This window comes from Sceloporus occidentalis, unplaced genomic scaffold (assembly GCF_023333645.1).
Source record: "Sceloporus occidentalis isolate IW3139 unplaced genomic scaffold, rSceOcc1.0.p SCAF_10, whole genome shotgun sequence".
Classification (NCBI taxonomy): Eukaryota; Metazoa; Chordata; class Lepidosauria; order Squamata; family Phrynosomatidae; genus Sceloporus; species Sceloporus occidentalis.
In genome coordinates this window covers 14,174,912-14,188,301 of record NW_028316990.1, presented here as the reverse complement: position 1 = coordinate 14,188,301, position 13,390 = coordinate 14,174,912, and the positions used below count along the sequence as shown (strand labels likewise).

General features: G+C 42.3%; 1 protein-coding gene across 2 annotated transcripts; it reads left to right on the top strand.

The window, feature by feature from the left end:
• The first annotated feature begins 2,460 nt into the window (after nt 1-2,460).
• LOC149305936 (uncharacterized) lies at nt 2,461-13,307 on the top strand. 2 transcript variants are annotated; one of them, XM_089539699.1, is made up of 6 exons: nt 2,461-3,915; nt 8,616-8,667; nt 10,178-10,365; nt 10,792-10,950; nt 11,187-11,300; nt 13,064-13,307. In XM_089539699.1, exons 1-6 carry the CDS (start codon nt 3,856-3,858, stop codon nt 13,181-13,183), a joined length of 693 nt encoding a protein of 230 aa, XP_089395825.1. In that variant the 5' UTR covers nt 2,461-3,855; the 3' UTR covers nt 13,184-13,307. The 2 variants fall into 2 exon arrangements, with proteins under 2 accessions (XP_089395825.1, XP_089395824.1); XM_089539698.1 differs by lacking the exon at nt 2,461-3,915 and adding an exon at nt 5,656-7,539.
• The last annotated feature ends 83 nt before the right edge of the window (nt 13,308-13,390 follow it).

The window sequence follows — 13,390 nt, the reverse complement described above, 5'->3', positions numbered from 1 at the left end:
GCTCCTGTTTAGAAGAAGGATTTTCAGCAGTTGTTGCTTTTTACCTGATTGAATGACAAGGAACATCTGCTGAGATTTTCCTTTTACACACCTGATAAACGTACATGCGCCCTTCTCTGTTTTCAGTCTGATAACCCAAAATGTCACATATAATAATTGCTTTTGCAACCTGTGTTTGCTGCAAAAGTAACCTGTGATTTCCATAACCTGTGATTCAATTCCATTCTTCATAGTTCTGAAAAGCATTGAAATGTCTTGTACTGGTGTCCTTGAGTCCATGCTTTAGTAACACTGTTTTTAAACCAACGGAAAAGGTACACAGTTCTCTCTACCAGTTTTCAAATCAGACACGTATTCTTCCTTTGGTGAAGGAAGTGCCAAAAATGCAGTGGAACGGGAGAGGGGAAGGTGAGAAAAGAGATGATGGTCCAAAACACACTGCAGAAATAATCCAGTTGGAAACTGCTTTAACTTCTCTGGCTCAATGCTATGAAATTCTGGGAACAGTAGTTTTCTGAGCTATTTAGTCTTTCCTGACAGAGAGCTCTGGTGTCACAATGAACTACAATTCCCAGGATTCCGTAGCACTGAGCTCGGGCCGTTAAAGTAGCCTCAAACTGGATTATTTCTGGAGTGTTTTGGACCAATTTCAAGCATGTTGTCCTGAAATGATATGGAGGAAAGATATTGCAGACTGTCACCACTGATTCAGACTATTCTTAATTGGAGTTTAGAGAAGTTACTTATTTGGAATAGAACTTCCAGGATACTTCAGCCAACTTAACCACAGATCAGCCAGCATGATCTCAGTTCATTTTGGTGGGGAATTCTTGGAGTTCCCCTCCCAAAAAAATAACTTTCCCAAGATGTGTCCCAGTCTCATGATAGGATCTCCTTCTTCCATCGTCTAGCTGCATAGAATGATCACTGCGGCTCAGACCCTTCCAGAGGACCCTGGTGGATCTCAATACTGATGCCATCATTTCCTCCCTGGCTATGGAGATGTAGTGTGATACGTGTTTGTCCCTAACAGGCTGCCAGCTCATATTTCACAAATGAGGAAAATATTATTCACATAGTTTCCCAGACAGTGCTCTCTCTCCTTTCTTATCCTGGAAAGAGGGGCCAGGGTCTGAGAAACAAGGCCAGGTCCTGAGATCTGGCAACCCTACTCTCCAACCACACAAGAACCAACTTTCTCTAGACTCTTGTTAGCCTGAAAAGCCCTTCCAGGAAATCCTGCTTGCCCTTATTGATTTCATGTAGCTGAACTCTTGCTATCTGAGCTGGCAAGTTGCTAAGCACTTTATGCAACTCTAAGGGGAGAAGCTCTATGCTGGAATTCAGTTGGCTTCAATTTCCACAGAGCTTGGTTAGTTCGACACAGATAAGGAGAACTTCAGTGACTTGTTTTCTTCCCTCTTGCACATTTGAGGGTTGGACTGGATGGCCCTTGTGGTCTCTTCCAACTCTGTGATTCTATGATCCTGCCATCCTTGTGCTGTGGACACTGCACTGCAAACCTCAGTTTAAAAATAATTAAATAAGTTGTTCAGAAAAGACATGAACAGCAACAAAAAACAAAAACAAAACAAAACACAGTACACTGGGAGACATCAAATCTCAAAAGCATTGCTAAAATCCATTTATTGCGTTAGACTATGATTATGGAGGCCAGGGTTTGAATCCTCACTCAGCTATGGAAACCCACTGGGTGTTCTTGGCAAGTCGCACTCTCTCGGATTCAGAGGAAGGGAAAGGCAACCCCCTCTGAGCAATGTTGCCAAGAAAGCCCCATGATAGGGTTGCCTTAGGGTTGCCATAAGTTGGAAATGACATGAAAGTACACAAGAAGAAGTTGCATAGGGCTTTGCAAGTCATAGCATCATAGTTGGAGGAGACCACAGGGACCATTCAGTCCAACTCCCTGCCATGCAGGAAAACAGAACCAAAGCATCCCTGACAAATGGCCATCAAGCCTCTGTTTAAAAACCTTCAAAGAAGGAGATTTCACCACTCTCCGAGGGAATATGTTCCACTGTTGAACAGCTCTTCCTAATGTTGAGCTTTAATCTCTTTCCCTCTCATTTGAATCCATTGTTCTGTGTCCTATTCTCTGGAGCAGCAGAAAACAAGCTTGCTACATCTTCAATATGGCACCCCTTCGAATATTGAAACAGGGCTATCGTATCACCTCTTAAAACCAGCAATTTGAAGGTTTGGGGATACTCCTTTTACTTTGCATCCTTTCCAGCAACCAGGGGATACATTTCTTTTAGTGTGTGACAGTTTGACAGGCTTTGAATGCCATCTGTGTGTTTTATTTTGGTACTACTGCTGAACACAGCTCTTTGGTATGGAAATGGCAGAGTTCCAAAATGCAAAATATGAGATAACACAAGAAGCTTATGTAACCCTATGGGAGGAGATTGACAGTACACTGAACAAGAGCCGGGCTGGCATAATGTTTTGTTAGTTGAACTCACCCTGGTAAGAGAGATGGAAGTCCTGAATGCTCGCAGTATCCTGGGTCCTATCGGGGCATTGGTTTGGAACTGGTCAGGTAACTGGCAGAAGGAAGAAATTGGCTGGAATGGATCTTTGCCACCTGTTGGGACCCAGACGGACCAGGTGCCCAGGAGCTAGGTTTGAGAAGGGTACCTCAATATGGGACTTTCTTGGGTACGGCAAAGAGATTGTACCTTGGTCAATGGATTCATCTATTTCCCAAGACTTTGTAACTTCCTAGTCACAGAACATGGTGGTTATTTTGAGGCAGGGCCTGCCCAAACTTTTTGCTCCTGAGGCTATTCAGCAAATGGCATCCTCCTATCCATTCAAATGAAGATAATAGGCAAATAGGACAAAGATTTTCTTCATAATACTAGAAAAGTACAGGGACTGCTCTATGGAATATATGATATAAAGAGGAAACCTAGAAAGGTGATTTCAACTGAATGGCTTAGGAAGGCTTATAATAGAAGACCGTTGATCATTCTATGTTATCTTTTTATGTTTGAAGTTTATTAGCTATAAAGTTGGTTATAAGTTTGTTATATGTTTGCTTGTTTATATGTTTGTCTATTTGTATGGTTTTTTAATATATATATATATATGTAACAATTTGTACTTTAATCAAAATTTAAAAGAAAATAATACCAGAAAAAAATGTGAAGCTAATTTGTGGGCGATACAGGATTGATAAAAGGAAATACTTTACATAGTGCATAGTGAAACTGCAGCCTCCCTTTCACAAGATGCAGTGATGCGAACTTGAAGGGCTTTAAAAGGGGATAAGCTAAATTCATGAAGGATGGGGAGATCATTGTCTATTAGTCAGAATGGCCATATATCTCCCCCAGTAGAAGGGGCATTCTGTCTCTGTGGATATGTTATTGGCAATGGCGAGTGTGAGATGGAGGATGCAGTCCTGAGATTATCAATAATGCCCGAACCTTTGTGGCCATCTGGAAGCAATTACAGGGGCATCACAGAAAAAGCTGGGAAAAGGCATTGGGCTTCCAGCAACAATATAGGAGTATCTCCAAACCAGAAACCTGCTACCTGGTTTTTCAAAGGAACTGCAGCTCTCTCTACAATAGTTGACAAATCAGTCTTACGAACACGGAAACCACCTACAATCAAGATCTGTTTCACCAGGTTTCAGCTTCAGCTTTTGGCTGTCATTGAGCCATTTACTGAGCTGAAAGATTTGCCAAAGCCTTGCAGAGCCACACCTAATTCAGTTGTTGCTGGGAGGCAGAGCTGCATGTTCTCACTTCGTACCAGAAGCCCAACAACTGCTCCTGAAGGCTTCATATAAATTTGAAATAAAATCTATAGTGATAGAAGATAATGCCATGTAAAACCTCTTCTTCCCTCAAGAAGGCAGTGGACAACCATTCTTTAAAAGGGGTAAGGAAAGTATGCCCTCTAGGGCCATTTTTCTGACCCACACGCATCCCCAATTTTCCCCATCTCTCCCCCCCCTTCCCATTTTTGTCCCAAATTGCTCCCAAGTCCTTCAGAAGTACAAAAACATTTTTGCCAGGTGTGGTTTGTACAGATTGCTTTAAGACCAGGAGACACTTTTTGTCCAGTAAATATGACTTGGAAAATGATTTCTGGGTCACTTCCCGTTGTAATAAAAAGCGTTTCCTGGGCCAAAAGTACAATCTGCCCAAGGCATTTCCTCCAATTTGCTAGAAAATTCTGGTGCACAATCATTGTGAACAGCCTTCAAAAAGTATTAAAGGCCTATCAGTGCCTGTTTTGCAGGTTTAGAGATTAGAACTAATACACTGTTTCCAATTCAAATCCTATATTCAATATGTGGGATATATATTTAATGACATTATTGGCTTATTGTACTCTGTATTCCCTTTGACTTTCTCAAGCAGAATTTCCCAAGTTCCAAGCTCCTTTCCTCCTTTTTCCGGTATATTTTAATCTTCTATCTCTAAAAATATGAAACAGCAACTCATCTGCCAAACCTGTTTTGCAGTTCAAAAGGTTAATGGGACACGTCAATGGGGCAAAAGCCAAGCTGACTCTTCTGCAAGACTTCTTTCTCTGTGTAATTTTCTGAGAAGCTTTATCATTTCCTAGATTCACCTTGACTTTCAATTCAATGATTCCCCTGAGTATTACAGGGGTATATTCAAGTCCTCCATTACAAACTGGGTGTATGAACAACCACTAGAAGACGCATTGGACTGAGGAGGTGTAGTGGCCTGTCATTGTTGCTCCTCTATGCCACCACAATGGGACCTTTTTCACTTTTCTCTGGGCAAGAGCTTGCTTTTGATTTTGCTAGTACATTTGCCAATCTACTTCTAAGATAACATGCAACTGGAACCACTTAGGGAGGAACTTTAAACACTTGAACAGAGAGAGCAGCTTGGCTGGAGTGGTGCTGGATTCATGGCTGGCATCTGTGGAAGTAGGCACACCTTAAAGTGGCATTATCCCAATCACATGTACCACCCCAAATATAGATTTTGCCAAGTCATTATGAAACAGACAAGTAAGACCTATAAAAACACCTTAGGAAGACATGCAAACTAGCAGCTAATGAATATAGGCATACTAAAGTTTCTACCTATAACAACCAGGGCCAAGTAGGAAAGAGGGGCTCAGGCCCAGCTACAATCTCCATTACAGTGGAGAGAAAAAAATGAAGACAAATTGCAGATCATGCCTGGGGATATTTATGCCACTTAGAATCAACAATGTCAGTACAAAGCAGGAAGAAGAAACAACACAGGTTAGAAAATGATAAAGTGACTGTGAAGAAACAGGGGGAAAGGGGACAAGGACCTTGTTGCATTTGCTAGTGGCTGTGTTATCCCAGACCAACTCTGAGTTTGTTGCCTGGTGCACCCAGACCAGTCCAATACCACACCAGAATGGAGATACAACGTTCTACAATGCAGTGAACAGGTGCAAGGGAATAAACTCCAAAGCAAAGTACAGCTGACACTCTAACTTCTGTACATACATAACAAAGGAAGGTGAGGTAGAGCTATATCATTACATCATATCTTTTCCCATGCATAAATTTGTGTCAAGTAGTGACATCCGATATTAAGCACTCACTGGGGTGCTGTGTAACATAGTAAGTTTCCACTTTTGCATGTGATCTTTACCAAGTTAATGAGATCTTTAGATGACTTTATATGCCTTTCGACAAGTCCAATGTTACATCTACATTGTAGAAATTCTGCAGTTTGACACCACTTTAACTGCCATGTGTCCATCCTACAGAATCTTAAGATTTGTAGTTTTGTGAGGCACCCACATTCTTTGGCAGAGAAGGCTAAAGAGCTTGTAAAATGACAAATACTAGGTTTCTATAGGATGGGACTACAAAATTTGGTGTCATTCTGCAGTACTTTTACTGTGTAGATGCGCCTCGTGAGTCATCTCGTACCACATTCAGTCATTATCGGTCATGTTTCCGGAAATGCTCAGTGATTGTCAGTGTGCTATTTCTGCAGGTCACTGATATAAACCTGAAGGCATCCTGTTGCACATTGTATGAAAGGTTCAGCAATGTCTAGCTGAAAGGCTCTTTATATCAATTGTACTTAGTCTAGGGTTACACAGGATTGGCTAGGGGTAGTAAGGATAAAATAGGAAGTAGGAGTGGCAATGTAGAAGAGTGAAAATGTACTGGAAAAATATACACAAACTGATGCAAGAAACATTGGGAAATAAATTGCACTCCAACCAGAACTCTTTTTAACAACAATACGAATGATAAATGACAGCATTGTCCTAAATGTTCCATGCATCCAATGAAGTTCCAGTGCAGGAATTGCTTTCAGGACTCTTCTGCCTGTGCTGTTTCTGTGACATTTGGTTGTAAATCGTAAAGCCCTAAATTAAAAATACACAACAGATGGAAATACGAAATAGAAATTACACTACAGTGGGCCATTGGTATCTCTTGGGTTTTGGTCCCAGGGGGCCCCGTGGATACCAAAATCTGTGGCTGCCCAAGTCTCATTAAATACAATGGCATAGTAAAATGGTGCCCCTTATATAAAATGGCAACATCAAGGTTTGCTTATTGGAATTTTTATATTGTTAAAATATTTTCAAAGTGTGGATGCTTGAATCCATGGATAAAAAATCAGTGGATATGGAGGGCTCACTGTATAAATGATTACCCTCCTAAACATACAACTGAAAATAACACTAGCTTATTCAAGGTGAATAATTGCAGCTCCTCTCTAGCTCCATCTCTCCTTCAGAACTCAACCAGTAAGTAAAGCCCCCCTTTAAGGGTTTCCCCATCCACTGGACCAAATCCATACCCAAAGGGGCTTAGCATACACAACCCAAGAGCTTTCTCAAATTGGAATTTGGCCCCTGCATTGAATACCATTTTCTCTACCTCTGCTGTAATTTCTAAAACATCTCTGACCCGCATCTCAAACGCAGTGTCCTCAAGAACCCATAAAAGGTACCATAGGAGCCATGGGAGCATCAGTCTCCTGTCTCCAAAGGCCTTATGGTCACTATAAGTATATAATGACTTATAGGAGGCACACAACAACAACAAAACAACAACAACACTGAAACAACCCTTGATCCACCTAGCTCAGCATTGTTGGCGCTGACTGCAAGCAGCTGCTAACTACTGTTCCTGGCAGTACTCTTTCCCAGCTCCGTTTGGCAGCGTTAGGGTCTGTACAGTTTGGTAGTGTCAGAGAGCTAATCTATGACAAAGGCAGTTTGCACTCTGCCATCATGATCTATTGCTAGAGATAAGCTCTCTAAACTGAAACATGATCCAGTCTGATTATATAAATCTGGGTGGAGGAGCTGGGGACTTTGGTTGGCACAGATCTTTGCTAGCTAGTTAGAGACAGGCAAGCAGGAGCGATGGCAATGTTGAAAGCACGCAGTGTCTTGGTGACTGGATCCAATCGGGGCATTGGTTTGGAATTGGTCAGGCAGCTGCTTGAGAAGAACAACCGTCCAGATAAGATTTTTGCCACCTGCCGGGACCCAGAAGGACCAGGTGCCCAGGTAAGCCCTGCTGTGGCCTCACCTCTATGTGGAGCTGGGTGCCCAAACAAGGGAATCCAAAGTATAAAGCAGATTATATGTCGAGAGTGGGGAAGATCTCTTGTGAAACTTTTAAAGGGAGAAGCAACTTTTCTTCCTGAGTTTAGGAAACTGATTTTTTTTCCTGAAATATTTTGCATAGGTGAATATCCCTAAGGAATAAATTCCATGGAGTTTAGTAGGATTTTCTTCAGGATAAAGTGCTGAGGGTTGTATGGTCTGCTCTTACTAAATTTTATGATAGCAGGGAGAAGAAACATGAACCATTACAGCTTCTCACAGACAACAAATCTGTTTTTAACTGTTTGTCGAAAACATAGCCTAAAAAGGAACACTAGAGATTTATTGTAAGATAAAGGCCTCAACATACCGCCCGGTCTGGAGCTGTCTGTTTTCCCTCTGGAGGGAGCGCGCAGCAACCAAACCCTGTGGGCTCCTTCCACACCAATAGGAACCCACTAAAAGCGGATTCTTTTTGATGTGCGTGTGTGCTGCCATCTGTGCGCCATTCATGCATTGTGATGTGTCAATGACGCAAGTGCGGCACCCCAATGTGCAGACGTGGGGCTGCGCTTGCGTCATCATGGCGGCCCCTGTATGAACAGGCCGCCACCATGATGACAGCATCCCTATGGACTAGAGTTTGGGAGCGTGTGGTTGCTGCAAACTCCCGAAGCCTAGAATTGTCATGGGCACGCCCCTTCCTGCCTGTCTGTCTCGGGCCTAAGTGACCAAGTGGGCAGGAATTACCAGACTTTTCCCCTTTGAAACTGAAATATTGTTCCATGACCTTGTACACTTGGCTAGGAGGACTCCATAGTAAGAGAAGGAGAGAAATGCTGAAATATTTTCAGGAGAATATCTTTGTCGAGCCACAACTTTGCAACAGATAACGCAACACCTTTGTTCAGCCAAAATAATGCAACACATGCCAAAGATTTAAAGCAGTTGGACCTTGACCTCACACAGTTTCCACATCTTGTCCCATTTGATATAAATTCCATCTCCTTTGCCCAAGTTTGTTTTGTGTCTTTCAGAACTTGAGGGATTTGGTTGCGAAACACCAAGAAGTGGAGATCCTCCAGCTGGGTATGTCCCTGGTCACTCCATCCCTAATTTCCTCTTCATACATGGACAATACCACCATACCATTCTGAACACATCCATCTTGCCTGATTTCAGAAGCTAAACAGGATCAGTGGAATATCACCAGATAAAACTCGGCCTTTCCAGGTAGAAATAGGACGTAATCCTGATTGAAACCCCAAAGGGTTATTGCTGCCAGTCATAGTTTCTGCAGTCAAGAAACTGATGATTAGACGCAACGTAAGGTAGCTCCTTAGGTCCTGAAAGAGCTGAGATTCCACATTTGTATGTTCCTTTCCACAACCAGCTTTCTAGAGCAGGTGAGCAGCCCACAGTTTGGGTCTATGCCCCATTCATTGTTGCAGGCTGCCAAAGGACCCCAAGGTCCTTTGCCATCAGGTTTCCCACCGCGATAGTGCAGAAAAGTGGTTTTTCTCTTTAAAAGCAGTGTTTTCACTTTATAACAAGACACACAGGACTTTTTCAAAGGGGCAAAAAGGATAGGAGCATAGCGTGATGCTTCCATCAGTGTCGTACAATTTGGGAATGATTTTCAGACAACATCGTGATAATCCTGCCATTATACCATAAATAAAGAGGAGTTTTCCAGCTGCTTTTCATTCATGGGAAATTCCCATAAATGAAAAGTGGCTGGAAAACTCCTCTTTATGCACGGGATAATGGCAGGATTATCATGACATTGCATGATGTTGTCTGAAGATTTTGCCAAATTGTGCGACATTGCCAAGGGCATCTCACTATGCTCGTGTCCTTTTTGCTCATCTGAAAACGTCCATAGTCTGTGTAGGGATCTTATACCTTGTTTTAAAGGGGAAAATGCCACTTTTAAATGGAAAGCACCATTTTTTGCAACCATGGCAAATTCCATCCCTTCAACTGTGCTGATTTGTGAGAGACAATCCCAATAAATCCTCTATCATCACACTTTTTCACCTGCTTTCAAAAATACCCCAATTTCTCTTGTTACTTCCATTTTCCCTCTCGTCCTCAGTTTAGAGCCCTATCACATGGGGTAAAATACCTGTCTTACCTTTCCTGAATTGAATTCTAATTCAGGAGGCAGTCGGGTCATACGTAAATCACCACCAAAGTTTCCACCAGGATACAGCCCAGATCCCTGGAGACACTTTGGTGGCCTTTTTGTAAAGTCGGAAGCTTCCGTTTTCAAAAAACATGTGTCACTCTGCTTTCTCAGTGCAGGGGAAACCTCAGGATGGACCTGTATGGTACCTGCATTGGGAAACATGTTCTTCTCCAGGGATTTTATTTTTTTACTTTTGATTATTTTGCAATCTGTATTCTTTTGTGTACTTAAAATCTACCATGGGAAATGATCCACAGTACTTTGTACTTTTGGATCAATAAAAGTGTGAGTTACAGAGAGTTGCATCAGGACTGCAGAATGGCTAGTGGGGTCTTTCCTAGGAGAGAGGTAGATAATGATTAATCAATAATGTTAATCACCTTTACAGTCTTCTCTTTGTTGCTGCAGACACTTCTGATCCATCCAGTATCAAGAATGCTGCTGCCAGAGTCAGTGAACAGCTGAAAGGAACTGGACTGAACCTGTTGGTAAACAATGCTGCCATTGTAAACCTAGGCACTCTAGAATCAGAGACACCAGAAGGCATGGCTGAGGTGTACAAAACCAATGTGATTGGGCCTTTTGTGACAAGCCAGGTAAGATCCATTGATGATTTCTCCTACAGAGAAACATGTCATCTTGCTGAGCCCTTTCTTTTGGAAAAATGGTCATGGAGCTGGTCTAGTAGCAGGTGATGTCTGTTGAACAATGACTGTAAGTATCTTCCATCTGAGGGAGTTCTACATGTGTCTGGTAACTCATTTTTCTCTATTTGCCCCAACCTAATAACATTTGCAGAGGTGAAGAAGAGTTGTCAGTTGTCTTCACAGAGTGTTTGGCTCAGTGGTGTTCCTGCACCGGGTGGCACCCAGTGTGGAGGGCGCATGTGGGGATGGTGCAGAAGGAGGGCCTGACTGGCTGTCACCCCCCTTCTGGGATGTAACCCAGTGTGGGCCGCCCCATTGCACCTCCAAAGAGACAGCACTGATTTGGTTCTTCTTTGATTCGTTCTCATTCTCTAGGCATTTCTGCCCTTGCTGAAGAAGGCAGCTCAGGATAACTCCCAGAAAGGGATGAGCTGCAGCAAAGCTGCCATTGTCAACATCTCCAGTGAAGGTGGCTCCATCGCCAATGTCTTAGTGTGGCATCTTGGACAGGTTCTAGCTTACCGTTGCAGCAAGGTATAGAGATACCAGTAGTGATAAGGTGAAAGGGCTGCCTTTCATGGGAAATTGGACCCTGGATCCTTTGAGCATGCCACCCCTCCTATAGACAGACAGATCTGTTTACCATAGATTCCACTAATAGCAAAGAGGTCCCCCAACCTTCCTTACACAGGCCTTCTTCTGACCACTGTCATCTTATGGGTCTGAAATGCATCATACATCTCCTTGCTTCTGGTCTATCTTCTTCCTAGGCTGCTCTGAACATGCTCACAAAGTGCCAGTCGCTGGGATACGCAGAAGATGAGATCCTGTGCATTGCTGTGCATCCGGGATGGGTGCAGACTGACATGGGAAATTCAGCATCGGTAAGTGATTCACAATGGAATCTCAGAACTACAAAGAAGCTGCCAAATATATTTCACTCCTTTGGCTTACATCAAAGCAAAGTTCAGAATGCATGAAGAGATTTTGGTATTTCATTCATCAGTTAGGAAATCTATTTCAGTCATTGCTTCATCCTCTGCAGTCTTCATGTAAAATGGTAGTAGTGTTAAACCACGATAGCCAGACAACTCAAATCAGGAACATTCCAATGAAACACTGGTTTCTTTTAAAGGACATCTTGAGGTGTAGACAAGCACTTATTATTTACTACTAAATGAACACCTAATTTTAGAGATATGTTGGTAGATAGCAAGTTAAGACATCCTATGAGATCCATTAATTTGCTAAAAGGAACCAATAGACCCATAGGACAATTCCCTTGTGGAAATGCACCGTGTGCAGTAACTGTGGTAGATTAACATCATTTAAGAACCTAGGTAGGAGGGATAGCTAATAACCCAGAGGACAGGATCAAAATTAAAATGGCCTTAATAGATTAGAAAGCTGGACCAAAACTAACAAAATTAATTTCAATAGGGAGAAATGTAAAGCACTACACTTAGGGCAAAATAAAAATGAAATGCATAGATATATAAGGGACACCATTTTGCTCTGCCATTATATTTAATGGGACTTGAGCATTCACTGGGAGCATTCACGGGGGACTTGAGTTATCCACGGGGGATCCTGGAACCAAGTCCCAGCAGACAACAAGGTCCCACTGTACTCAGGCAATTGTCTTCCAAAGGATTTTTGTGATATTTGAGACTTAATACTGCATTTCCAGAGACCACAGGACCTGAGTTCTTCTGTTGCATGATCTATGGACAGTACAACTTCAATATTATTTGACTTATTTGAGAGTTTTTAATAATAATAATAATAATAATGCACACACATACTTTTAAACATTATTTCCATAATCAGACTTACATTTTATACTTTATAATAACCTTTTTTCATTTTCATTCTTATCCATATACCTGTTAGTAAGACAGTGATCTCTGTGAGGCAGATGCTCAGCTGATTTCCCCCCCAAACAGGAGTTATTCTTCCACATAATTCTAATCTGTTATAATGTTTACAATCTGCCTGGGGTTCCAGTTCTGGAGATAAGGCAGCTTTATCAAGATAATAATGATGATGAAATTAATCATGGATTTAATAATGGTTTACACAAGCGTTAGGAATCCTGCCAACCTCCAGATGTTTAAGGTTAGCTCACTGGCTTTTATTCCTGCGCTAGGCATGGGATGTAAATGCACAGGGATGGATTCTATCACACAGCTCTATCTCTGGACAGTACTCATCCCATACGCAAACCAGCTTCTCCTGGACCTTTTAAAGAATAGGATTTCTGCTGGAATAAAAGCTGGTGTGCTCATCTCCGCTGTTGGGCTGCAACTCCATCTGATGAGAAATGGTGGGAGTTTTGGTCCAATAATATCTGGAGGGCTTCATGATTTCCACTCTTGTTTTATACCAGTTTTTGTGTAACAGATGCTAAACTAGACATTTCCTGATTCCCCCTTCCACCTTGCGCATCCATTTCTAAACACTAAGATGACTAAAGACTGGTAATAACAGTGAGTAAACCCCTTAAACAGAATACATGTAGTGCAGCAAGGGAGACTGTTTCTCTGCTTGTCTTTTGGGCTTGTATATTATGAAGTGTGCATTCAGGCCATATTACTTCTGTTTTGGACTCTCTCTCTCTCTCTCTCTCTCTATCCCCTCTTTGCAGAGCCAGGCTCCGCTGCCAGTGGATGTGAGTGTGCGAGAGATCCTGAATACCCTTGGCCACCTCTCAGAGAAAGACAATGGCACTTTTGTGAATTGGGAGGGAAAAGCCATTCCTTGGTGAGACACTCAGCTTTGCTTGCTTCCACTGGAGAAGGAGCCACGTTCTCGTTGGCAGTGTAAAAGCCCAATTCTCTCAGTGTTACTTTGGTTACTTTCTCATCAATAAATACATATTTGTTTTCTGAAGAAAATCTTACAAGTTTCCCTTTTGTCTACCTCTACTGTGTGCAAAAGATCCCTGTATCTGAGCTAGTAAGTTGCTAAGCAC

Excerpts from the sequence above, each read along its gene's own strand:
- LOC149305936 (XM_089539698.1), top strand. The coding sequence starts at position 7,393 with ATGGCAATGTTGAAAGCACGCAGTGTCTTGGTGACTGGATCCAATCGG. Across the intron at positions 10,951-11,186 it reads TAGCTTACCGTTGCAGCAAG|GCTGCTCTGAACATGCTCAC; the intron begins GTATAGAGATAC and ends TCTTCTTCCTAG. Across the intron at positions 11,301-13,063 it reads ACATGGGAAATTCAGCATCG|AGCCAGGCTCCGCTGCCAGT; the intron begins GTAAGTGATTCA and ends CCCTCTTTGCAG.